This window comes from Hemitrygon akajei, chromosome 3 (genome assembly GCF_048418815.1).
Source record: "Hemitrygon akajei chromosome 3, sHemAka1.3, whole genome shotgun sequence".
Taxonomy (NCBI): Eukaryota; Metazoa; Chordata; class Chondrichthyes; order Myliobatiformes; family Dasyatidae; genus Hemitrygon; species Hemitrygon akajei.
The window spans coordinates 66,531,912-66,559,850 of record NC_133126.1 but is presented as its reverse complement, the minus strand read 5'-3'; the positions used below and the strand labels follow the sequence as shown (position 1 = coordinate 66,559,850).

General features: G+C 37.1%; 1 protein-coding gene across 3 annotated transcripts; it reads left to right on the top strand.

Annotated features, from left to right (window-relative positions):
* The first annotated feature begins 684 nt into the window (after window positions 1-684).
* coch (coagulation factor C homolog, cochlin (Limulus polyphemus)) lies at window positions 685-26,597 on the top strand. Of its 3 annotated transcripts, none has more exons than XM_073040075.1 (12): window positions 685-841; window positions 1,211-1,368; window positions 1,985-2,026; window positions 2,336-2,492; window positions 14,395-14,528; window positions 16,667-16,723; window positions 18,255-18,317; window positions 18,400-18,547; window positions 18,682-18,785; window positions 21,801-22,027; window positions 22,596-23,109; window positions 25,974-26,597. In XM_073040075.1, exons 2-12 carry the CDS (start codon window positions 1,335-1,337, stop codon window positions 26,147-26,149), a joined length of 1,656 nt encoding a protein of 551 aa, XP_072896176.1. In that variant the 5' UTR covers window positions 685-841; window positions 1,211-1,334; the 3' UTR covers window positions 26,150-26,597. The 3 variants fall into 3 exon arrangements, with proteins under 3 accessions (XP_072896176.1, XP_072896175.1, XP_072896177.1); XM_073040074.1 differs by having other exon boundaries at window positions 689-841; window positions 1,302-1,368; XM_073040076.1 differs by having other exon boundaries at window positions 736-862; window positions 1,302-1,368.
* The last annotated feature ends 1,342 nt before the right edge of the window (window positions 26,598-27,939 follow it).

Sequence of the window (27,939 nt, the reverse complement as noted above, 5' to 3'; positions counted from 1 at the left end):
GTTCTGGCAAATTCCATTTCTAATTAATTACTATTCTGGTTACTTTACAATTGAAGGGAACTGGTTACTGGTTTCCTGGTTTTGATGAGTGTGCAGTCTGATGATTTCTGGTTATTATTAATATAAATTTAATTTCGGTGATCTGCTCTTCCGAGTTCTATTTTTCCCCTTCTAATTAATTTCCATTCCAGGCCATTTCTTTCTCTAGAGAATCTATAGTCCTGATGAGAACCTAAAGCAACACACTCGACATGGTGGAAATCTGAAACAACACAAAAATGTTGGAAATACTTATCTATGAAGAAAGGAATAAAGGCTACGTTTCAGGTTACGCAAATTCACCTGAATCGGAGACAAGCATAACTGACAGGTTATGGAGTTGTTTTTTTGTTTGATTTTTCACGCCTGTGTTTTTCTACAGACGCTACCTGAGCTACTAATAGTTTCAATTCTTGATTTTTCCCTTTCGATCAATTTCCCAGTCCTGGTGAATTGTCCCCGTTCTGGCGAAGCTGCCACAACGAGTCCCCGTGATCTGTGGCTGGCTCTCCGACCGATTCCTTCTCTCTCTCCTTGTAGATCACCCCTTTCTAATCTACTGTCACTCGGTTCCAATCCAGATTTAAAAACTCGTTCTGCCGCCAGAGTGCCAGATATAAATACGAAATATACAGTGATCCGCAAAATTGCGCATCTGGAACGCCTCGGCGTGACGCAACCAGGCGTATTTAGGTGAATTGGAGAAGTTGAGATTCAGGGTGAGATTTGAGCCTTTTGCTGACGGCACAGAAAACTACCGAGTGAAGCATCAGATCGTCTCGTTTCCTCAGCGAACGGTGAAGTGAGTGGAAATCTGGACGGGGTACGAAGGGACAGTGGGGAAGGAAAGGGTCGAACCTCTTAACGTTGGATTGGCAGTAAATAAACGACAGGACTGGGGGGCATTCGTTAATGTTGATCCAATACCGGATACTTAAGATATCTGGAGCAGTTGTTACTGAAGTTTGGACAATAAGATCACAAAACAAGGGCTGAAGTAAAGCCCCTATTAAGTGCATCTTCCCCACTCTTCCGAGAGTTTACGAGAAAGGGTTAGAGATGCCACCGGGGGTGGATCATTAAAGAGGGGCTTTGACCTGTTCATTTTGTGCAGGACATTGTTAACGCGGCTTAAACCAAGCTGCTTGTTTTGCGGTTGATTTTGTTTCAGGTATTCGGCCGTAAGCGGATTGTCGGTCGACTTGTGGTTTCAGCCTGACTCCCGTGATATTCACCTTGTGTGCTTTTGTCATTGACTGTAGCTCTTGGATCGGGATACCCTGGATGTTGTTACCATGTTTGTTCTAACTAGGGCAATCGTCTTTTTCGGTAAGTGCCTCATTCCCAACGGCAACTCGGCAATTAGTTGGTGGAGGCGAAATCCATCAGGTTGGGAGAGGAGATTCAAACGCTCAAAATGACCCGAGGCAGCTGAGCTCACCTGCAGCCCAGCTGGGGTTACCAAATAGCACGTTGCAGGCACAGACTGGGGAACTGGGGAATGTCCGAGCATACTAAAATCCAACCCAGCAGTGCATCTTGCTTTTCCGAGCTCTGCGCCCATTTGATGTAAATACGGTACTTTTAGAATGGAATAGAGCAGAATCTCCGCTGAATTGCGCTTGCGGATCAGTAAAAGACACAGAAACCTGATCCGGGAACCTGGAATCTACAAGGATTTGCACAAAGGAGATCCTGATACCTAGTAGCTGAAAATTCAAAGTTACTAACTCACATCATTCGTTCTTTTCATTAAACTCCCAATATGTTCACGTTAAGATTGCTGGAGTGTGTTGTAAATTTAATTATTGGGGCTGGACTGCCATTTATTTGACTTTCTCTGCAAGCCATAAATTCCATTTTCTCCAACTGATGTGACTGATTCTTAAACTTATGTCAGGAATTAACCTGGAGTTACAAATAATTCTTCTTTTCTTGCATACAGGAACGTTAACATTTACCTCAGCAGCACCAGATCAAGGATCAGGTAGGTTTGTAAAAGTAAACACCAGCTACATCTATTGGACAAGAACCAAGTCTTAAATAAGATTTATAAAATTCTGTACTAGAAGTTAATAGATTTATTGAAACAAGATTAAGTGTATTGTACAGATCCCATGCAACAGATGTGTAATTGCTTCCTTAAATCTTACCATGTTTACTTTTTAATTGTCTATTGCCCTCTCAATGTTATATGAAACAGTGTGAATCTATTCAGATTTAGTTATTAAAGCATTTCTGATGGAACATTAACGTTCTTGTGAGGTGTATTACAGAGTATGCTTTCTTCTTCAAGTGCCAGTTTCCGTCGAATGTTCCAGTAGAGGTAGTTCCTTCAAGGACAGCCAGGTGGATGTGCTGTGCCCACCAAATTGTGATTTTTCCCAGAATGAAATCTGGGGAACTGGTGTGTATGCCTCTGTCTCCAGTATCTGCTCAGCTGCTGCTCACAGGTGAGATTTTCCCAATGAAGCTTTCTCTTTAAAAGGAAATCAAAGTTCTCAAAAGAAATTCCCACGAGGGTGATGAATATTCACTATTAAGGAATGTCCAAGGCTCTTGGAACCTCACTCTAGTCACAAACGGTCACTTGGCAGTGTAGATGGCATCATGCAAATAACATCATTTTCCTGCATCTATAGAAATGTTGGGCAAGATTTTGCAGTTACAATGATTGTGAAAATATGAGACTTAATAATTTTATGTATTTTAACAAAAACCATTTAATAGACTTTTATTTCCCTACCACATCATAAACAGGAGGAAGCAATTCAGTCAAATAATATCTCAGATAATTACAAACTACGTAGTCTTGCTGTGAAGTGCCCTGGTGTTGTTTTGTTGCATAATGTCCAAATGAGTTTTAATTTAATACTAAGGCATACTTAGCATCCAGGCACTCTCTGGGCCATAAACAAAGTTCAGGTATTTGGATTATAATATCTCCCCACCTTGGTATTTATAAAATCATATTTTTTTCTTATTCTTCAATTTCCACCATAGGATCCAATCTTTATTTGATACCTTGTTTAAAAGAACTCAAGAGGTAAAAGTCATTCTTCTTTGTTTGCTGCTATGAGAATACTTCAATGTAAATAGCTTCTCAGTCAACTTGATAATAACTGCGGGGTGTCAGAGATCCCATTAAAGTGGCAGCCAACTCCATCCAACCAACATTGAAAATGGAACAGCTCCCACTGTCGAGATGACTTAATCTTTACAAAGAGCTCTCTTTAAGCACTGTTGTTTCACCAAATTCAGCAAGATCTAAAACTTACGTTTGTGAACATTGGCGCCAGCTCAAAAAGTCAGCTAGTCTTTGTGTGACGTTTGAAACTGAAGGGATGAATACAACTTATACAACTCAAAAGAAGATCAGGGGTCAGTGCTTCCCCATATTGGCTTAGGAAAGAATGCAAAAGAAAATCTCGAGCCTGAGTTGATAAAACACTTACAGTATCCACCTTATATAAAGCAAGTAGAATATTAAATTGCTCAGCCAAAATGCTACAATGCAAAGTAGGTGAATTTATATTCAGAGCATGCACTGGGAGTTGTCTATGTTTCTGTCCACCAGGACACAGTCAAGTGCTGAAGCTGGTGCAGAAATAACTAGTAGGATTTATACTTGGTGTTATGGGTCTGATCAGTAGGGAAAAATGAGCTTTTTAGTTGAAGAGATGGATCATGTTAGAAATCCTTAGATTAAAGTAAGACTTAATTTGTTGAAGGAAACCCATAGTTCCTAGGTTACAACAGGGCTCCATTCCTGAAAAATGTTAGCAACAAACAATTCACAAGTTGTAACTGATCAGCATTGTAGAGGAGAGGACCACAGAAACGGCTATGATGGGAGTCTGATCAGATGTAGAAGTAATGGTTGTCAGTTGGCCTTACAGACTCAGTGAGTAAGCTGAACTCATTGGTGCTTTCAGCTTGACTCAGAAAATAGGGTGATGGCTAGGAGGGTGGGGTAGGAGCATTGGGGGGAAGGCGTGGAAATTCTGCATTCCCACCTGGCCAGAGATACTTGTAGACCTGCAGCAGCTGGAAAGTCCATCCCTATCCATCCAACTGGTTTCCCAAATGCTCATTCATATACATGGGTTGTCCTAAGTCAGGTATTTGTAATGTGGAGAGGACCTGTATTGAATACATCTTGATTGCAAATGCTGTATAGATCCAGTGTCAATTAGGCAAAAATAATTTACTTCATTTAAAATATGCTAATTAGACAGCACATAAAGAAACACCAGTGATCCATGAATTTTAATTTTTTAGTTTTTGAAACAAAATCATATGTTAAGTAATTATATGCCTCATGCATGGTAACACCTTGCAATAGCTTTGAAATAAACTGTTGTAAAATCTCTGCTCTCCCAGTTATTCTCTCTAAACTCTTACTTCTGCATGTTCTGCTTTTAAAATTTTAAATCTTATATGCCTGTGTATTTTTTTAACTAATTACAGTCTATGAAACCTTTCAGTTATGTTCTGTTGATGATAGATATGGACACTTCCTTGATCTGACTTTCTAATTGATTGACAATATGGCTGTCAAATTTGTTTTTATGAAAAGTAAATCTCTAACCTGGTTCCTCGTCCCTCAAAGTGAATGCTTAAGTCAAGAGGACAACAAAGTAATGCCAGTAATGACTTTAAGTTCTGTTTTAGAGAAAAGCCAACAAAATACAATGCAGGCTGATTGACATTGTGCAATTAATATATAGCATGTAGGGAATAATGAAAGTGAGTATTTTATTAAATATTCTCTTTAGTTCCACAGAGTTAAAAACAAAATCACAACTATTCTTCAGTATAACAAAAATCTGTGTCCTGCAGGACATTCGATGTGAAGTTAGACCTTGATGCAATAGGAATCTTCACCCTTCCTTTAAGCTCTTTGGAATAAATCTGTTAAAAAATAATTTTAAAACAGTTTATATATATTCTAACTCTATTTATCAGAGTTTAGAGATAAAATCCAAATATTTGTTTTGTCTCTTTACCTAACATGGAGAATAGATGAACTTTAGAGGTTGAGAAAAGGCAAAATGGCATCTGGAATAATTTTTCTCATAGAAACATAAAAAATAGGTGCACTTTCAATAGCTGGTGTACAATGACACCCAGGATTGTTTATTTACAGTATGTCAAAGTGATAGCATATGAGCTGAAAAATTCATATCAAGTGAGTAGTTTTCCTTATTCTCTGCAGTCTGAGAATGAAATACTCAATCTAACCTTTATATTCCTGATAAATTCATTACAGTTTCAATTATCTACACACCTGTTTTTATCTGCCTTTCACATTCTTCTATTTGAGAATTTTGAGTGCTTCAATCATATAATTTACCACTGATTCCAGTTACCATTGTTCAGTTGAATGCAGGAAAGAATATCATCTCATATTGACCATAAGCTACACAAGCAAAGTTGGGCCATTTGGCCCATAGAGTCTGCTCTGTCATTCAATCGTGGCTGATTGAATATTCAATTCTGATGAATGGGCTCAGCCTGAAACATTTTATTCCTCTCCACTTATGCTCTGTCAACTCCAGCATTGTGTGTGTATTACTCTTCTATCATGGCTGATTTTTTTTCCTCTCCAACCCAATTCTCCTACCTTCTCTCTGTAACCCTTAACCCCTCTACCAATCAAGTGTGGAGGAATTAACTAATAAGTTGTATGACAACACAACACTGCAGTGACACAGATTTGCATTTGGCATCCTGATTCACATCTCAGCATCATTTGGATATTATAGAAACTGAGAAAGGGAAGAGAATGAGTGTATTGTTTGGTTATTGCAAAGGAGGATTTACATTTTGCCGTTCTGCTGATTTCCATATCTTGGTTGATTTGAAACCACTGGAGAATCAGCCATTTTGAATGTACGTTTACAGCAGCAGCTATCAAATTGAAGAGTGAGCTCATACAAAATGTAAGATTTTTACTCCATTCAAAATACACTGCCTTTTGATTTCTGTAGGAACTTAATCGACCAGCAATATGTGCCCACATTTGAATTGCATTCACATTCAACACTTGCATCAGGGGAGACTTGCCAATTCCTAGAAAGGTCAATGAATGGATCACTGTAAGGAAACAGAGTGCTTCATTTCAGATAGGATAATAAAATACACAATCCATGCTGGCTTGCAGATGTTTACATTTTATCAGCTGACCTTAAACCTCCCAAGTCCGAAGAATAAATAAAACATAACTCTTCTCATAACTTTGCTCAGGTATAACCTCAGATGCAGATAACACACAATGCTGAATTTACTTGAATCACAGTAAGCCATCAGTGCTGGAAACAAATTCCCTTTTTCACTTCCCCCGGTACCTGATGCAGTCATTGAAATAATCCTATTGTTGAAGTAATATCTATTGGCTTTTTAAAGATTAACAGGCAGCAAAAATGGAAAATGGCAATTATTGTTTCAAGTTGTGACACTGCTGTTGATTCTGATTTTATTTACTCGATGAAACAACTGTATCTTCTGTTAACAATGGAGTGCTATACCTGGTGTTCGATAACTCTATCAAGCTAGTGAGTGTTGAGTTAGTTGAACTCACTCAAGACTGCAAATTAGATAACATCTGTGGGGGAAAACAGAGTTATGTTACACCTGAAGCATTAACTGTTTCTCTCTCCACAGATGCTGCCTGACTTCCTAAGTGTTTCTAGAATTTTCTTTTTTATTTCTATCTTCTCCAGTTTTCTAGATTTCTAGATTTTCAGTTATGATAGGGGTGTCACACTGAAATGTAGAGTTACTAGAAAAAGTTTGCAAACACTTTGCAATTACCTGGTTTTCAGCATTAATCACTCATAAAGTGTGGTCTGATCTTCATCTAAGTCACAATAATAGACAAATACAATACTATTAACACACAAACATTTGTACTTTTCAGGTCTTTATTGAACACATTGTTTAATCACTCACAGTCCAGGCTGGAAAAAGTATGTGAACCCTTGTATTTAGTAACTGGTAGAGCCTCCTTTAGTGGCAATAACCTCCACAAGACACTTCCTGTAGCTGCTGATCAGCCTTGCACAACAATGGGGAGGAATTTTAGACTATTCCTTCATACAAAACTGTTTTAGTTCATCAATATTTCTTGGATACCTTGCATGAACAGCCCTCTTCAGGTCATGCCACAGCATTTCAATTGGGTTAAGGTCTGGACTCTGACTTAGTCATTCCAAAACACAACTTTTCTTCTTTTTAAACCATTCTGTAATTGATTTACTCTTGTGTAAATTGATCATTGTCTTGTTGCATCACCCAACTTCTATTAAGCTTCAGGTGATGGACTGCTACTCTGACATTCTCCTTGAATTCATTGTTCCCTCAACAATTGCAAGCTGTCCACCCACTGAGGCAGCAAAGCAGCCCCAAACCATGATACTCCTTCCAACATGCTTGACCATTGGGATGAGGATTTGGTGTAGTTGTGCAGTGCCCTTTTTCCTCCAAACATAGCAATGTGCATTTCTGCCAAAAAGTTCAATGTTTGTCTCAGCTGCCCACAGAACATTGTCCGAGAAACAGTGTGGAACATCTAGGTAGTCTTTTGCAAACATGAGACATGCAGCAACTTTTTTTATTTTGGCGAGCAGTAGGTTTCTCAATAGTGTCCTACCATGAACACCATTCTTGTTCAGTGTTTTTCTTACAGTGGACATATGTACAGAGACTTTAGCAAGTTCTAGAGATATCACACGTCTTTTTCTGTTACCCTTGGGTTCTCTTTCATGTCCTTCAACATTGCACATTGCACTCTTGGTGTGATCTTTGCAGGACACCCACTCCTAGGGGAGTGGCAACAGTACTGAATTTCCTTCGTTTGTAGACAGTTTCTCTCACTGTGGACTGATGAACATCCAGGTCTTTAGAAATGCTTTTGTTGCTTTTTCCAGCTGCAATTTTTCTTCTAAGATCCTCTGCAAGTTGTTTTGATCAAGACATGGTGACATAAACAGATCTTTCTTGAGAAGAGCAGGTTTTGTCAATAACCTGATTGTGTCTTTTTTATACGGCAGGGCACCTCTACAACCCACAACCCCAGCTCATCTCATTGATTAGAACACCTGACTCCAAATAGCATTTGTAGAAGGCATTACCCCAGAGGTTCACATACATTTTTGAACCTAGATTGTAACTGTTTAAATGGTGTACTCAATATTGATGAGAAATTGTGTTTGTCTATTATTGAGACTTATATGAAGATTAGACCACACTTTATAAGTAATTAATGCAGAAAAGGGTTCACAAATTTCAGAACAAGCTACAGAAAGTTGTAAAATTAGTCAGCTCCATCTTGGGTATGAGCCTTCACAGCATCCAAGACATCTTCAGGGAGCTGTGCCTGAGAAGGTGGCGTCCATCATTAAGGACCCCCATCACCCAGGACATGTCTACTTCTCATTGTTACTGTCAGGTAGGAGGTACAGAAGCCTGAAGGCACACACTCAGTGATTCAGGAACAGCTTCTTCTCCCCTGCCATCCAATTCCTAAATGGACATTGAACCCAAGAACACTACCTCACCTATTTTTTTTAAATATTATTTCTGTTTTTGCACTGTTTTAATTATATATATATTTGCTGTAATTGATTTTTTTCCTATATTATGTATTGCATGGTACTGCTGCCACTAAGTTAACAATTTCATGACATATGCTGCTGATATTAAATCTAGTTCTGATTCTGAACTTTTTGTTGCAACTGCAACTTCAATTTACAAATTTAGAGAATTGAATTCTATACAGTTTCTATTCCCCAAAGGTGCCACTGAGCACACGTGATGTTTTAAAAGAAATTGGTGGAGGACACCCTGCAAGTTAGTTATCCACTTGAAAAAATTGATAATGTTCAAAGTGTCAAAGGTTGCACAAGGAGAAAGAGAAAATAGATAAAGGAATAGCAAAAAAGACTTGAAATCAAGTGTGCAGAAGGCATCAATCATTCCTAAGCATATATTCATTGTTATTGATACATAGTCAAACACTACAAATGCTCAAAATATGAAATAAAACAGTTGTACGTTCTTTCCATGTGTGCATGGGTACAGTCCAAAGACGTACAGGTTAGTAGGTCATTGTAAATTCTCCCGTGATTAGGCGAGGGTTAAACTGGTGGGTTGCTGGATGGTGTGGCTCGAAAGGCCAAGTGTTATATATGTTTCTAAAAATAAATAAAAATGCTGGAAATACTCAGCAAGTGATGTAGTTATTTTTCTTTCCACAGATGCTGACTGACAGATAAGAGTAATTCCAACCTTTTCTGTTTTATTCCACAATACTTACATTATATTTCACTGACAACATGTCAGCTTTTTTTTCAATAGCAACAAAGCTAGCAATGTTGCAGTTTTAGCATCAACAATTTATGAACAAAAACAAAAACAGATGAAAGATACACACTTCAAACATCTTAAAATTTCTGACTGGCCTGTTCACTTCCAACTTTTCCTATGTTATTTCAGGAAGCAGAATTGATTGGGTTAGAAGTATGATAGTTTCCTAGAGCACAGAGGAGGCCATTCAGCCCAATTCACCAGAGGAAAGAAACTAAAACATAGCTTTGTTTTGTAAGTAAATAATTAAAAAAACAAAATAAATAGAGAGAAAGCCATTTAAAATTAACAGCAGTATGAGTAAAGCTTTCTATGTTAACTTCTGCAAGTGTAGTCCAAAGTGTTTACCTGATGTGACAGATCACATCAATAACTGTAAGAAATGTGAATAATTTTAATTTTTATTTGAAAAATCTCTTCTATTCAGAAATGCTCATCTGCATCAGATCTATCAATTGAAGTCTGCCTTTGCAGAACTGTTTTTTTAACGAATGAGTTGATTGAAATCCCAGGTGTTCCAATGTCATGGATTATAATTTTAAATATTGAAAATACACAATAGTAAAAATTATGTTAGCAATCTAGTGCATAGGCAAGATCTACAGGGCAGTCTTTTTAATTAATTGCCACATACAGTTCTGGTTTTCTCACTACAGGATGTGAGAGCAAAGATTATTCACCAGGATGTTGCCTGGATTGGAGGATCTTAGTTACTGTGGGAGATTGGATAAGCTCAGTTGTTTTCTCCCAGAGAGAAAGAGGCATATAAGACTATGAGAGGCACAGAATTTTTCCCCATAGGAGAGCATCAAAAATGAAAGGGCATAGATTTAAAATGAATGGAAGAATTTCTGAAGGGGATATGAGGAATAAGTTTTTTAAAAGCAGGGGTTGATATCTTAAATGTATTGCAGGAGAAAATCATGAAATTGAATACAATTACTACATTTAAGAAGCATTAAGGCAGACACTTAAAAATAGAGGACAAAGCACAAAAGGATACAGTCCTAATGTGGTCAAATGGGATTAGCACAAATGGACAAAAAAGCGAACTTGGATATGATAGGACAACTCTATAACATTGTAAGAAAAAAGTCTCATTTTCAAAATACATAGTGAGATCTATTTGTGTTTACTGTGCAATATTGCTCACTCTGAAGGTGGTTTTCTAAATTAAAATTCATTAGAAGTTCAATTGTATTTCTTCTTTTCATTTTAAGCAATTTGCATTTCACTCATTTGGATGGGAATCTGCTCATCATCTAACTCAGGTTTTCTGCATGTTGCTATATAAGGATGTCACTGACTACATTACACAATTTTAAAAGTAAATGCATTAACAAAGTATTTATGCTTGTGTTCTTCTTTCTAGCCATAGTCAGTAATACTACTTAAGTGAATTGAGTTCACTTTGGATATGTTTAATAGTAACTTTAAAAATGCTGTGTTTGTCTTCTAAGCTCTGGATTTATATGTATGGTTATAAAAGAAACATACAAATCCCTCCAGAAATGAAACAGGAAATGCAATTCACGTCCTTTGTTTGAATCCCAAGTACTGAACATAACCAAATTAAATGTTAAACAAAATCTATTAAATAAATTTCAATTTGTTAAATTGGGTTTATTGTAAATGGATAATTTTCAGACACAATAGAAAGCAACATGTTAGCCAGCCGTGTGATTATGTCACCAAAAATTAGTTGGTTGTGTTCTGATTCTACTCCTCAATTACTTTAAGTACCAGTTTTCAGTCACAGGTGACCCAAGTAATTGAGCTGTGGGATTATCTAGTACAAATTTAAAGGACGAAGAGCATTTTCATGTTCCGATTTCATCCACTTGGAAATGTTATTTTGAATTGGTGTAACTTGTATCATCATGTCAAAGGCTATGTTCAATAGCACAGTAATGGAGATGATAGTACACAGAGTGCTAACTTGAGGCTCAGTAGCAAACTTGGTCAAGAGGTCATCAGCCTGACTAAGACAACAAAGTAGTTTGTCTTTCTGTTTGTATTTTTCTGTACTATACCCTCTCCCCACAACACCCAAGTTCTCCTCACCTTATTTCTCAATCATGTCAGATCATTGTGTCATCAAACAGTACCTTCTCCTTAAACTCACTCAACAAGACAATAGCTCACAACCAGACGGTTTTTCACCCCTCCAATTTCACATTTGTTATTTTGTACATTTTGTTATTTTATCAGTCGTGACATAGTGCAAAAGAGGTTATGGAGGAGATTACTCTCCTCACTCATAACCCATTTGCCAACAGAAGTTGGCAATAACTAGAAACTAGAAAAGATAGTTGGAGAAAGATGCAGAGAGCATGACTGAACATTAGGGGACCAGCAAAGAAGTGGCCTCCAGTATTCTGGGCGAGAGGAGACAGCACAGTTGAGAAATGAAACTGTTTCTTTGTGCACTGTTAATCACTGGAGATTTTGAGTCGTCTCTCTCTGAGTTGCCACATTCTGACCACCCAAATGCCATGTCGTCAACATTCTCTAGCCAGTGTTGTTAGAAAGGAGATTGCGGTCAGTTCTGTGAATACCACAAATAACCTTCTCCACAGGAATCCTGTTAGATGCTTATACATCTTTGATCAACATTTAAGCTGGTGCCATTCAGACGCTGGGCTCCAGCATTTTTGCCAGCTTCAAAATATCCTGTAATTGGAACTTCACTCATTATCAGATCTCTTCCTCAAGGAGTGAAAAAGATGAAGAGTAGTTTGGATGTTATGTAGAGCATCCTCTATCAAGGTTTCCTTCTTCATTTCAGCCTCACCTATTGCCTGCCAGTGCACAAGAAGGAAGACTGGCTGGGACTTTCCCACCACTAGTCCAGACAGTGAAATCCACATATATACCCTCAGGAGACTGAATCCCTGGTTTTGCCAACCACAGAAACCTCAGGTGTTCTCATCAAACTTAGACCACTCATTTTCAAGCTGCAGGAAGAGCTTGTAGGGTCAATTGAATGAACAATTAATCACTTGAGAAAAACACTGTGGACTAAAACTTGCACATCTTGTGATGTGACCAGGGGCAGCATGTTAGGGAAGCAAGTGAGGCAATGCCTCAGCTTTAATTACAATGCAGAGCTGGTGGGAACTCCACATCAGTTTCCCATTAATTTGGTTATGTAGTTCTTGCCATTGTGTTATTTTCTATTTACCTGATGCATTCTGTAACATGTATTGTTCCTTTTTGGAATGTGAAAAGCGCTGTTGGCTTTTCATTGTAAAGCTTTTTCAGAGCAATGCCTCAAACAAAGAGTGAAGAAAATGTGTTAATTATCATCGTGATGACTGACATTTCCTCTCATCTTCAATTAATTTCTCTGTACTCTTTTCATGTTCTATTTTACCTGCAGCATAAAAATGCTGTTTTTAAAAAATGTGAAGAAGTAACTAGTGCTAAAACACTAGTTTCAGGGAGGCATCTTGTGGCTTCCATGTTCTGATGAGGTAATGGACTGAAATTTTGATGGGTTGAATTGCTGTTACCATATCGGTGACCTCCAGGTGTCACTCATATGCATTGTTTCCTCCCCCAAATAAGCAATAATTCACAATTTTGAGTTAGGTTTAGTATTGAAGGTTTGGTTTTACCATGATTGACCAATTTACACTATGGTGATTTATTTGCTGACATGCATGAAGCTTTAACTTGATTGCTTCAACTAAAATGTACCAATAGTGACAACTGGTATTTTGTAAGACCTTTTTTTCCAAGTTTTTTGTGTTAAGTTGTATAATGTTTTATTTGGCTTTCTGATTTCTCGGGCTATACACCCATAAAATGCACAATCATTTCATTCTGACAATTTGACTATTGCTAGAACAATATTTCTTCTGCATCTTAATACTTCAGATAAAACACAAAACTGAGAAAGGCTAAACCAGAATGAAATTAATGAACACAAGAGATTTCTGCAGCTGCTGGATGCAAAGTAACACACACAATTTTACTTTATAAATCATGTCACAACTAGTGTGAGATTGGGCCAAAGTTAATTTATATTTTTCTCCTGTTCTTGTTTTCTTGTTAATCTCAAGTTAACTGGCAAAGAAAAAATTAGGACTTGCGGTAGTGCAATGTTTGTGACATTTTGTAGTATTTAAGCGACTGCTCTATAATGAGAGAATTGCAGGAAATCCTGCAAATAATTGAGTTTGGATGAATGGTTTCCTTCATTCTCAATTATTTTGCAGTCTTATATTCTTTACAACTACCATAAGCTTTAAATCCCATTCTGACTTGGAGTGGAGAGATGGGTGACTCTCAGAAATAAGATCATTGATGCAAAGGGATAATTAGCTTTCTCTCTCCACAGGACCTTCTGAATACTTCCAATATCTACATTATTTTGCTTTTAGAATAACTCTTTCTCCAAACTTGTAATAACAATTACAATTACAAAATGGGAGATGTTTAAGCTCGTAATTATTTTGCCTCGCACTACTGAAGAAATAACCTCTTTAATGCATCAATTTCTACCACTTTTAGAAAACTAAAATCATGCATGGAGAAGTGAACTAAAAATAAAAGTTAATCAACATTTCCATAAACAAAAAAATGTCAAATCGCTTCACTGGAGATCTACTTGGCACCTGTGCAAAATTATAATACCATTTGTAATTTTATCATGGTTGGTGAGATTTCTATAAAACTTGTACCTTTGGCAGTATTAAAAATAGTTGTGAAATATTACTAATAATGCTCTTACAATAACTAACCACTGTTATAAGTGATATTATTCAGACTCAAGGCATGTGTTGTTTGGTAACTGTTAGTTGAAATTTCATATTTTGTTTCATTGTTGTTCAATTAAAGAAAACATATTCAATGATTTAATCAGTTAAAGAAACACTTTCTATGCATTATTATAATGTTGCCAACAATAGCAACAATCATCCCAAGCATACATGTAAATGGCATTTCCTCACGGCTGTCTTTTACTGTGATTTATTGCAGCGGTGTGATTGACAGCAGGGGAGGACTGGTTCATCTCCAGCTTCTACCAGGACAGATTGACTATCAGTCTTCCTTTGCAAATGGGATATCTTCTTTATCACTTCGTCAATGGAGGGGCTCTTTTACAGTTTCCAGTGAGTGGTGCCTTAATCTTTTCAAGAATTTCAAATGATAAATGGTTGATTACTGACAAAATTCCCATTGTATGCAAAAACAACAAGAGAAAATCTGCCGATGCTGGAAATCTGAACAACACACACAAAATGGAGGAACTCAGCAGGCCAGGCAGCATCTATGGAAAAAAAGTATAGTCGACGCTTCGGGCCGAAGCCCTTCGGCAGGACAGGAGAAAAAAAGATGAGGAGTAGCTTTAAAAGGTGGGAGGAGGGGAGAGAGAACCACCAGGTGATAGGTGAAACCTGGAGGGAGAGGGATAAAGTAAAGAGCTGGGAAGTCGATTGGTGAAAGAGACAGAATGCCATGGAAGAAAGAAAAAGGTGGAAGGAACACCAGAGGGAAGCGCTGGATGGGCAAGGAGATGAGGTGAGAGATGGAAAAGGGGGTGGGAAATGGAGAAGGAGGGGGTTGGGGGGCATTACCGGAAGTTCTCCTGGTGTGGCCTCCTGGAAATGGACCAGATGAGTTTGAGGGTATGGTGGAAGTTGGCAGCAAAGTGGATGAAGTCGACAAGTTCAGCATGGGTGTAGAAAGCAACACCAATGCAGTTGTCGATGTAGCATAGGATAAATGCGGGATGGTCACCAATGTAGGCTTTAAACATGGACTGTTCCACGTAGCCGACAAACAGCCAAGCATAGCTGGGACCCAAACAAGTGCCCATGGCTGCATTTATTTCTCAATCTTCTGGTAATACCCCCCAAACCATCCCCCTCTCCATTTCCCATCCCCCTTTCCCTCTCCCATCTCATCTCCTTGTCCACCCATCACCTCGCTCTAGTGCTCCTTTCCCCTTTTTCTTTCTTCCATTGCCTTCTGTCTCTTTCACCAACTTCCCAGCTCTTTACTTCATCTCTCCCCCTCCAAGTTTCACCTATCACCTGGTGGTTCTCTCTCCCCTCCCCCCCCCCACCTTTCAAATCTCCTCAGCCTTTTCTCTCCAGACTGCTGATGGGTTTCAGCCCGAAACGTCAATTGTGCTTTTTTTCATAGATACTGCCTGACCCGCTGAGTTCCTCCAGCATTTTGTGTGTGTATACAAAAACAAATATGTGAAGAGTCAATCATGAAACAAAAGCAAAACTGTGGATGAATATCTGGACTTAAAAAATAACAAAATACCACAAAATACCCAGCAGTTCGGAAAGTATCAATGGAGAGAGAAAAACAGATAAAATATCAGTAACATTTCATCACCATAGATGGTGACTGGCCTGCTGTTTTCAATAATATTTCATTTTATTTGAGAAAAGTGAATGTTTCACCATTCTTATCAATCTATCTATTAAGTCTCACATTCCACATAGGAGTTTCTTCAAATTTGTTTATCAATGTGCTTAAATGTGAAGAGCATATTTTTTAAAATAAGCTTTAATATTTGTTTATAAAACCTTGGAAAGTTTAAACCAGAGCAATGTACCATTACCAATGAAAAATATATCAAAATAATTAGCATATATATGAATAGATTTGGTTAAAGTTTAATGGGATATTCCTTTTGTATGCATTTTATAGAAGTTGCATTAAATTCCTATACTTAACAATACTAATCACCAAATTTGTCAACTTGTAGATTATTAAATATTCAATCAAGTTCCTTACGCTTTCATAAATCACCAGCTGATATTGTAATGACAGTGTTCACAGAAATGATTTGGCATCAAAGTGACCTTGCTTTCAAATTGAGAAAAAGGTTTAACCAGACACCATAGTTTGCTTTCACCTGCATGAAACTGTAAAATTTCAATGTGACTAATTTTTTTAAGATGTCATTTTAAATATTTGAAGTTCTTTCACCTTATTTCACATTTTGGTGGTTGTGAAAATCTCTCATGCCTGCTTTCTCTATTTAAAATCTGAATGGGCCTTGCAAATCGCATAACTAGCATGCGGTTTACACTATTTTCTCTCAGTTTACAAAATTAAACATGTGGTGTGCATAAAAACATCAAAAGGCAATAAATTCCAACTTGCATTCAGGCCAAAGATGTAAATGCAGTCTTGTAAATAAGATGGTCTTATTCCACACAAATAGAAAGCTGTTTCTCAAAGTTGTACAAAGTCTGAAATATTAACTTAATTTCTTCTGCTGAAGGGAAGGCGAAAAGTCTAGAAGTATCTGGACAGCCAAAGGCAACAGTAGTTCCAAATGGTTTGTATTGTCTATTTTACATCTCATAATACTGTGTGCTGTCTAATCAGACTGAAAATCATTACAACAACAAAACCTGCTGTGGAATTTAAGAACTATCAGAGCTCAAAAACAGGCCATTCTGTCCACTGGTTACATTCTCAGGATTTGTACATCAATTAATTTAGTCCCAATTCACTTGCTTTTTCCATTGGGCAGTAAGTTATTAGCCTTAACTGCCTGTTCAATTATCTTTTGAAAGCATCAATTAACTCTGCTTTGATCATTGTACAATCAGTTGCATATCATTGTCACTGTGCTTTTTTTCTAAAAAGAAAGAGCTTTCCCTCATCCCTCCCCATATCTTTTGTCTCTCACTTTTAATGGGAAAGTTTATCCCAGCTAAACTAGTCATGATATTAGACCATAAGACATAGGAACAGAATAAGGCCATTTGGTCCATTGTGTCTGCTCCACAGGTTGTAAACATCTACCAGTTTTCTTCTCAATTATATTTCCTCCAAAGAAAACAACTCCTTACTGAACACCTGTAACCCCAAGATGGCACCGCCACATCCAGAACTGTAGTTACCAGACAGAACCAGACCCAATTCTCCAGTTGCACAGATTAAGTGGCTCAGCATTGACTAGATGGGCTGAAGGGCCTGTTTCTGTGCTGTACTTTTCTATGACTCTATAGAATATAGTTACTTCTTGTTATTGAAGCATGTTTTCTGGATAATTATACAACATACTGGATATTATAACAATTGCTTTGGTCAGTGTTCTTTTTCCAAGTGCCTTATATATATATGACATGAATTTCAGCCATGACAAAACTACCGGTACTCTGTCCTATAGTTCTAATTTAATTTTGATCTACCTAATCCTTCTCATCCAATACTATTCAGTTAAGGATATAGGATTTTACAAATTTCAGCCAGACATTTATTCAAGGTCGATGGAGAAGTTTGTGAGCAGTTAATTTGTTTTTCATGTCGGCACTTTCACGATAGTAAAGCTACTTAAAAGAATTAGGAAACGTACATCTGATAATATATGGTTCAACCTTACTGTATATTGTTGATAAACATTTTTTTAATATTATGGTAAACAAATATTTTGGAAAGTAAATGAATATTGATGTTAGTGAAAATCATGAGACTGTAGATAATAGAAATCTGATATAAAAACAGAAAATGCTGGAAATACCCAAGTAGTCAGGTGGTATCTGTGAAAAGATAAGCACAATTGACTTCAGGCCAATGCCCTTCTTCAGAACTGATCTGGAAACTGATAAAGGACTTGAAATGTCAATTCTATTTTCCCTCCTAAGAATGCATTCTGATTGACTGAGTACTTCCAGCACTTTCTCTTCCTATGAAATGTTACATTTTTTAGTAGATTGTGGAAGTTTTAAGGAAAAAAACTCTTCATTTAACATGCTATTATTTGCTCATTTGCAAACTTCACTAAGATCTGTAAAAGATATATACAAGGAAACATGTAAGAACTGCATTTCACCTAACAGGTTTCAATATTCATATTTTAGCACGAACTATAAAGAAAAAAACTGCAAAAAATGGGAAAAAGAATTCAAAACCAGTAATCAAAGGTAAGGATCCTCCCACACATACAGTTCTTTTTAGTAAAATTTTACCTACTGATTGAAAGGCAGCATGTTCTTTATCCCACAGATTGCAAAGCTGATATCGCCTTTTTAATCGATGGGAGCTGGAACCTTGGTAAACGTAGATTTAACCTACAGAAGAATTTTGTCGTTAGAATTACCAATTTGCTTGGTATCGGGCCAGAAGGGGCACTTGTTGGCATTGTACAAGTCAGGTAAAATGGGAAAAACTGTATCAAATCACTCTCTTAAACTTTTCCAGTTAAGGCTAAACTATCATTTGCACTTGTGAAAATACGAGTGTCTGCATTAGTGTAAAATGAGTCACAATGTCCTTCATGTATTACAGTGACAATCCTAAAATTGAGTTCACGTTGAAGGATAACACTAATTCAAGAGATCTCATTTCTGCCATCAAAAATGTGACATATAAGGGAGGCGACACCAATGTTGGTGAGTGGAATGATTTTTATTACAATATACACAGTAACATTATTCCCACTTCTGCATTTTTAATTTGGACTACTCCAGAAATTAAATTTGCACTTTCAACATTGTTCTCCAATCAAGCTGGCAACTTGAAAATATGCATTTTGTTATTGACATGGAATGATATGCTGATTTCTAAACTTTTTGGCCTCTTTACTGTAGGTTGTACGTATTGTTCCCGGAATAAGATGGCATGTATTTTTCACAGCACCATTTCTGCAAACGACACTTAACAGGTTTTGTTTTCTCTTTAATATCCCATCTCTGAGAGTGAACATAACACATGAATGACTCCAAGTGTAAACTATGGTGTATCCCTGCTTGATTCAATGCATTGATTAACTATAACACAGCAACTCTTGCATTCATTTAATATCTGAGGCTTAAAAGGTTATGTCTGTCACATTTTCATCATTTTATGGTATAGGTTCTTTAGCCTATGGTTTGTTCCAAAACACAAGTAGTTAACTTCTTGGTTAGTAATAGAGAGCAAGAGATTTTCATTAATATCATTAAATCTGCAATTTTTCCAGATTGTTTCCATACAGACTCACTGGCAGCAACTTTCGAAGTAGAGGAACAGTGATGTATATCTCTAAAAAGAGCTTAGATTTAATCTAAAACTCATTCTGTCAAGTTGTCAGTAAGTCTGAGACTGGTGGCAGACGAACAGCTAGTTTGTTTTTGCTGACCATTGATCCAGCCATCTCCCTCTCTTTCATACCACCCTGCGGTTTCTCTTTGGGGCCTGCTGGACATTTGATCTGCACACACCCTTTCAGCAAGGCATTGTGATGAGTGGGTAGCAATTAGGCCTCAGGCAGTGGATCCTGAAGCCTCATCTCCAAATCTCTCTGATAGCCTTCTGTCAGCATGCCAAAGCTTTTGAGTACTTTTGAATGCCTCTGATAATCTTAGACACTTACAGACATTTAAAGTACATTTAAATAATCAAAAATGAAGATTTAAGTTGAGAACAAACAACTTGTCAAACACAGTTAGTGACTCCATCATTCGAAGGAGTTCAAGGTACACATGCCAGCCATCATTGGAATAAAACTAAGAGGGTAGATATGAAGTGCAAGATGTTCTGCACCAAACCTGGTCACTGTTGAGTGTTGGGCAGAGAAGAAGAGCCCATTTCACCTCTCGTTCATTTCTAACATCTGCATGGTACCATACTGGTGAACTGATCCACAGGCAAAATATTGCCAGCAGCTCTCAGTGAATCAAAAGGTTGCGCATGGTGTGAATAATGTCTGAGCTGTGCATAAGAGTATCGTAGGAAAGGCAGATGAACTCGGGGCATGAAACAACACCTGGAATTATGACATTGTAGTCATTAGTGAGACTTGTTCGCAGGAGGGGCAGGACTGGCAGCTCAGTATACCAGGATTCCGTTGTTTTAGATGCAACAGAACAGGAGGGATTAAAGAAAGAGGGGTGGCAGTAATAGTCACTGAAATCAATAAAATGAATATCAGACACAGAGTAAAAAATACTGTCAGTTCATTATGATTAACAACCAGAGATTAATTTCAAGGCAACCGTCCTATTCTATAGAGAAAGAGATATGGAAGAGCTGAGAATACAAATTAATTAATGGTAAATAAATGTAAACATTTAAATCAGATTTGGTGAGCACACTTCAATCAAAGTTCAGTGATTTGTACAGCAATTCTCCATCACGGCCTTTAATAGGGGAAATTTCCCAATCTTTTACTGGGAAGATGCTCCTGTTTTGTTTCTCCCCTTTCTAAATTCATCTTATTTGAGAGAGACAAAAAACTGAAATAACTCAGGAAGTTGACTTTGGTGCAAAACAGACTGCTGGGATTCAAAAGCATCATTAGTTTCCCTCTTTTTTAAAATAAAGACATATATTGACAGCAATCTATCAGATTCTCTAACAACCAATCACAGTTTCTTCTAGAAGTACAATAAGATCAATCATCTTCCACTGATGCCGCATTTGAGGGTTATGACATAAACACCCTCAGTGACTTACTGCAGGCTGTGGACATTATGTTTTGGGTATAGATAGATAGATAGATAGATAGATAGATAGATAGATACTTTATTCATCCCCATGGGGAAATTCAACTTTTTTCCAATGTCCCATACACTTGTTGTAGCAAAACTAATTACCGTACATACAATACTTAACTCAGTAAAAAATATGATATGCATCTAAATCACTATCTCAAAAAGCATTGTACCAACTATCCAATCAAAACTTCAATCATCAGCACTTTTACTTGAATATTGACTGACATTACTGATCTTACAGATGATCTCCAAAATTTACTCATAAGAAAGTAGAAAGCTTTGCTTTTGCGTTCATGCCAGTGGGAATACGTTTGGTGCTGTTCCAAAGGACTTTACACGAGTTGGTCTGAAACTCTTTCTTACAAATAAGGAAATTCATATGTTAAACTAAATCTTCCAAGAGGCCACTTTTAGTTTCTTTCCCAAAATTAACTAGTTGCATATATGTCTATATCCATTACAAAATGTATCCAACCATTTGCATTTTACACATTTATTAAAATAAATAAGATAAAGGAGCCCCAGTTTATAGCCTCTCAATGTTAACAAAAATCACAGCTTTCCTCGAGGTCCAGGACGGTCATGAAAGCATTAACGTTTTTAATTCCTCGTGCTGGTTTCTTCAGGTCAGTACAAAAAAAAGTATCATGAAATGAGTTGTTCAGAAGTGTTTTTTTCATTTAATGCTGAACTTCTGGGAGATGGATGCGTTATTTTGCAGTAAGGATGGGATGGGGAGAGGGGGTAGGATGGGGATGGGGGGCTGCTGTGCATGGAAGGTGTCTTAAGTTTCCTACCAAGTAGGCTAAGAACAGATGCTTGTATTTGCTACCGGCATCCATATGATTGTACTATCTGGACCAGCTTAAATTATGTAGAAATTTTCTAAATAATTACTTCTTTACTTAAAATGTTTATTGTATATACCAGGTAAAGCACTGATGCACACAACAGAGGGCTTTTTCACTCCTAACAAGGGTTCACGGACTGGATATCCAAAAGTTGTAGTTGTCATTGTGGATGGATGGCCTTCAGATGAAATTGAAAATGCTGCACATCAGGCCAGAGAATCAGGCATTAATGTTTTTATTGTCTCTGTTGCAAAAGCCCTTCCTGAAGAGAGAAAAATGGTGCTAGACCAGAATTATGCAGAAAAGGTAAGATCACTGCAGCAATTAAGAGTATAATAATCTAATTATTTGTTTTCTATTTACAAAAATAGAAGTATTAAAGTATTTATTATTTCCAATCCATTGCATCTCCAGCATTTTGATTATGTCCTGTTCATCCACCCCCCCCCCCCCCACCAACCACTTCATTAGCTGTGAATTCTGCTAATATTTTGCTTTCTATCTGGCAATATTTTCAAACCCTTTTAAATAATTTTGTAACCAATGGGATATCATGTAGCTTTTTAGATTTAAAAATTTGCTGATGTATCATCAGCAATTAACAACTCTGTCGGATTATTCCATTTTATGGAATAAATAAAGGCACAGATGTTGATGGAAGCCAATTCCAAAACCAGAGCAGAATATGCAATATTGTTCTAGGCAAAAGAGAATCAGTATTATAAAACTTAACCACCAAATTCAAATAAGTAATATACTTTGTATTTTATTGCATTGTTCTGGTACAAAATATCAGGGTGAACTTAATTTGCTAGCGCATCCAAAATTTCTTGTGTCACTATAATAATGCTTCATCATTTTTCTTCAATTCCAGATTGTTTGCAAAAACAATGGATTATTTTCTTATGCTATCCAAAACTGGTTTGGTATGTACAAGTTTATAAAACCTATAGCACAAAGGTTGTGCTCTCACAGCCAGATGACATGCAGTAGAACATGTCACAATTCAGTCAACCTTGGCTTCTTAATTGATGGATCAAGCAGTGTTGGTGATGGCAACTTCCGCACCGTTTTGAATTTCATCACTGAAATTGTGAAATCCTTTGACATTCATCAGATCGGTGCAAGAGTTGGTGCTGTACAGTTCACATATGATCAAAGAACTGAATTTGGTTTTGATGACTATTTAGCAAAGGATGATGTGCTAAATGCCGTCAGTAGCATCCGTTACTGGAGTGGTGGCACAGCTACAGGAGAAGCACTTACTTACACCTTAAGGAACCTCTTTGGAAAAATCAAGAACAACAACATTAATGTGCTGATTGTCATCACTGACGGTCAATCTTATGATGATGTTAAGTATCCAGCAACTGTGGTGCATCAAGCAGGTGTGTGGATGATAAAATAATATCATTTCAATCTTAGCTATAATGCTCTTTAATGTATACTGTATCTTATGCCATATGTTATTTCCCACTTGAGGAGACTCCATAACCAGCCAGTAGAAGGCCTGTGAGTTTAATTAATCGTTTCTATCCATTTTTCCCCAAAGTGTCCATGTATTCCTTTGATAGCAAGGCTAAATTTTGGAACACAATACTCCAAGTGCAGGCTTAGGAATGACATAATGTCTCCACCTCCCAACTCAGTGCCCTGACTGATGAAGGCCAGCATGCTAAATGCCTTCTATTTCTACAGCACCTTGCCTACATGTACAGCCACTTTCAGTGAACTGTGTGCTTATACTCCATAAGACATGGAGTGCAGAATTAGGCCAATTAGCCTATGGAGGCTGCTCTACCATTCTATTATGGCTGATCTATTATCCCTCTCAAACCCATTCTCCTGCCTTCTTCCTATAACTTTAACTCCCAGGTCCCTCTATATCGCAGCACTCGTCAGTGCCTTGCCATTCATTGTGTAGGTCCTACCTTGCTTTGACTGTTCAAGATGCATCTCCTCACCTTCATCCAATTTGAAATCCACTTGCCACTCCTCAGCCCATCTCCATAGTCGATCAAGATCTATTTGGAATTCATTGTAATCTGCTCCACTATCAACAAGACCCCTTAATTTAATATCATCAGCAAACTTGCCAATTATGCCTTGGTACATTCAAAAGTGAAACTTTTAATTAAAAATACAATCCTACCTTTTGTGATCCTCTTGGCAGGAAAATGCTTATGGAATTCTACATCGTTAGAGATGACTGCATTAAAGAAGCACAACTTGAATTGGTCAATATTTGATCTGTCCACAAATAAAAAACAAATTGCCTAAGTTATGTAATTTATTCAATTTGTTGTGTAACTTTACTTATATCTTTCACAAAAGTTTTTAAAACTGATTATTTTTTTAAATTTAAAGACTTAAAAGTTGAAAACCAATATACAGTGCCTTGACAAAGTATTCAGCCCCCACAACTGTTTTCACATTTTTCTGTCTTATTTTCTAAATTTAAAGTATATTGAAGTGGGATATTTTTGAGTTAATCTGGAATCCATTATGCATCATGTCAAATCAAAAGAAAAATTCCAAAAGCTGTTGACAATTTACTAAAAATTAAAAACCAGAATTGTAAGGCTGAAAAGGTATTTATCCCATCTGCAGTTACTACACTAAATTTCCTCGGGTGCAATACTCTATATTATCTTCCAACATAACCAATTTGTTGATGTAGAAAATTGAAGGATCACCTTTTTTCAATGAATTCATAAGAATACCCTCTTCTCTCTGTTAGCTCTAACACTATGGTAGGTTTTCAACAGACCAAACCAAAATGAACACAAAAGTGCATTAAATATAGTCAGGGAAATGATAATTGAGAAGCCCAAATCTGGGGAGGCTATAAGACCACCTCAAAGGCACTGAACATATCTTGGAGCTCAGTGCAGTCCATTGTGAAAAACTGGAAAAAGAACATGAAACCACAGCCATTTTAATTCTGGTAATTTAAAAATGCATTTGAAATGGATTATTAGGTTACTGGGAACTGGGGATGCTTTTCAGCAGGAGGGACTGGAATTCTGGTCATGATTGATGGGAAGATGAATGCTGCTAAATACAGAGATCCTGGATTAAAAAAGCTGCTAGCCTCTGCCAGAGAGCTCAAGCTGGGGAGGAAGTTAGTCTCTCAGAAGGACAACAACCCAAAACACACAGCCAAAGCAACCACAGAGTGGCTTCAAATGAAGAAAAATTATGTCCTTAAGTGGCCCAGAGTCCTGGCCTTAACCCAATCAAACATCTCAGATTGTTGTCCACTGCTGCTCCCCAACTAACCTGGCACAGCTTGAGCAATCTTGCAAGGAGGAATGGACAAAACTTGCTCCATCACTTTGTGCAAAGCTAATAGAGGTACTGTTTGTAATAGCTGTGAGAGATGGTTCAACTGAGTATTGAGCAAAAGGAATAAGTATTTTTGACCTGCTGACATTTCAATTTTTGTATTTTTAGTTTCTTATGCTTTACAATTTTTCCCTTTTTTGGGATCTACAATGAAAAAAGAAGCATGTGATTCACAAATAAAAATTCTCAGTGAAATTGATCAAAATCCCTGGTTGTAATACTGATCTATATGAACAAAGGGTTGGTAGCTAAATACTTTTACAAGGAACTGTATTTTAGAGGTATAGAAAAGACATAAAGGAGGAGCTTTAACCTAATAATCCATTTCAAAGGCATTTTAAATAACCAGAATTAAAGCTAATATTTATAAAATTATGAGGAAGCCAAAAAGAGAAAATGGAAATAACCAATTTTCCTTAACAGAGATCAAAATACATAAAGTAATTGTTGGAAGGATAGAGGGATAATGAAAATCTGCTTTATCAACCAGAGGCTGGTAAAGGTTTAGAACTGAATATGCTGTCATTACTCTTAAACCTTTCAAAAATAGTGCCAGTGTAACAACAACCATCTTAGACAAAAGAAATTTACAACCCAAACTGATATTTTAATAGCTTAGTACTTGTGGTGATTTGATGTTTGAACAAAAAGAAAGCATGATAAAAAAGTAATTCGATTTGAAGATTGAGGAAACCTTGCTGCAATGCTTTAAAAGGTTGCCCACTAAAACCAACATGTTATGTCTCTGACAATGGAACTTTGGCTAAAAAGTCTTGAGTAACTTAAGAGGCAGAATCCTGCAAAATAATATACTATACCCCAAGAAAGCTTAGGTAATATTGGTTTGGATTTCAACAATGAAATATTCCTCCCAAGTATTCATGTACTTTTTTTTCCCTTTCAGATGTCGTAGTTTATTCAGTTGGAATTTCATGGGCAATGTCAAATGAACTGAGAGCGATGGCTTCAGAACCTAAAGATTCACATCATTTCTTTGTGAAAGATTTCCCAATGGTGAACAAGTTGGTGCCTGATATTCTTAAAGGAATTTGCAATGATTATTCAGCAAGAGCTATGTGATCCAGCACCTTCTTTGACATTCAAAGGGAATCTTTTACCAACAACATATTAGATCTCTTATGACAATACTAACAAATGTGATAGTGCAATATTTTGTAGAAATCTAGGCCTGATTATTAACAAACAGTCCTGCATGTGCCATTACTCCTACAAACTATCCAAACTGACAGCAGCATTGGAAAAGCTTAATTCCATGTATGTACAAAGATGCATTTATAAACCGCTTGTATTGTGCAAGAGACAATTGCATGTTTGAGGAAAATGTTATTGTAGGTTCAGTGAGAGTGTTGGAAAAACATTGATGGCCATTTGATTTCAGTGACAAGTAACCTCAGTTAAATATTTAAATGCAAATTACATTTAATGTGTCTTCTATGTGCCTGAATGTTATGTAAGCCACTCTGCAAAATATCTCACTGTTCGCAATAAATCCCACAATCTGTTATTACATTTGAGTCGGGAAGTTGGTATCATATGACATAATTATACTCAAGATTAATTTAGGAATTCTCCAAAAATGTTATTATTCATTAATAAATGATCTTCCTCAAAATGGGATTATTCCTAAGCACTGAGTCTCCCTAAAATGTTTTACATTTTAAGAACATCATACAGTCTTTCTGTGAAATACAAAATATCTTCTAAAACAAATTTATGGTGGCATGAATCATTTAGCAATGAAATTTTCTATTATGTAATTTTTAAACTGTTTTATTACAAACTATAAATGTAACAAACTATTCACAATAATCTTACTGGATTGATTCCATGATCTGTCAGAAGTTCAGCACAGCCAAGAAGGGCTGAAGGGCCTGTTTCTGTGCTGTAATGTTCTATGGTTCTAAGTAAATCCATTATGGTAGTCTGAAAGTAGAACCCTCCCTTTATTTTGGAAAACAACATTCTGTATTTAGGCTGTGAACTTATCAAATGGCTAATTGCATTCTGCATTTTAGTGTGGATTGAATTTATAGCCTGCAATTTAAAAATACCAATTACTTGGGAAAGCTGTTATAATCTTACTTCTATTTGCCAGTACTTCAATATTTCCTCTGCTGCAGCCAATAAGAAAAGTCTGAAGTGAGCCAATCTAATCACACGCTATGACTATAGATACATTTGAAAAGACACAAGTAAAAACTTCTCTGGAATTTTGCTGAGGGACACAGTACTGGTTGAACAAACTAACTAATCTTAGCAAACTTTTCAATGCTGTTGAAGAAAACTGGCTGAAAATAAGCCAGAGTCCTTTTTATTGATTATCAACGTAATTCTTGCTGGAAATATGGGTTAGAATAGAGTTACCCTTTCTGGTAGAAAAGCTTTTGATCAGTTTTAAATGCAACCCATTAAAAAATTGCCACTTAGACAAAATATACGAAGGTTCACGTGAATTAGCATACATACTAGTAAATTGTTGTTGACTGTCTGTCATATCCAATAATGACAGGAGAGCTGTGCAGGAGTTTTTAAAGTGGAAAAGCCATTGCTCTGGGGCAGTCCCATTCTTGACCTCAGAAAGTCTGGCTCCAGTGGTACAAAGTAATCATCATAAACTGGGGACAACCTTGGTTGCAGTAGATGACCATGGCTTCATTTGTCATGCCCTTCACTCTCCACAAAGTGTTGCAGGATCACCTTCCCGGTCGTTGGATCTCACTGTTGATCTCATCTGCCCAGTCTACCAGAGCTGACTTCATGCGCTAGGACATGTTGGCTGTGAGGCCCGCTGGCTATCCTGTTCTGGTTTAGCCCACCTGTCGAAGCAGTGTACAGGTAAATTAGAAGCC

Coding starts and splice junctions, on each gene's coding strand:
- coch (XM_073040075.1), top strand. CDS start 1,335: ATGTTTGTTCTAACTAGGGCAATCGTCTTTTTCG. Junction 14,529..16,666: donor GGGCTCTTTTACAGTTTCCA/GTGAGTGGTGCC, acceptor CTTCTGCTGAAG/GGAAGGCGAAAAGTCTAGAA. Junction 22,028..22,595: donor ACCAGAATTATGCAGAAAAG/GTAAGATCACTG, acceptor CTTCAATTCCAG/ATTGTTTGCAAAAACAATGG.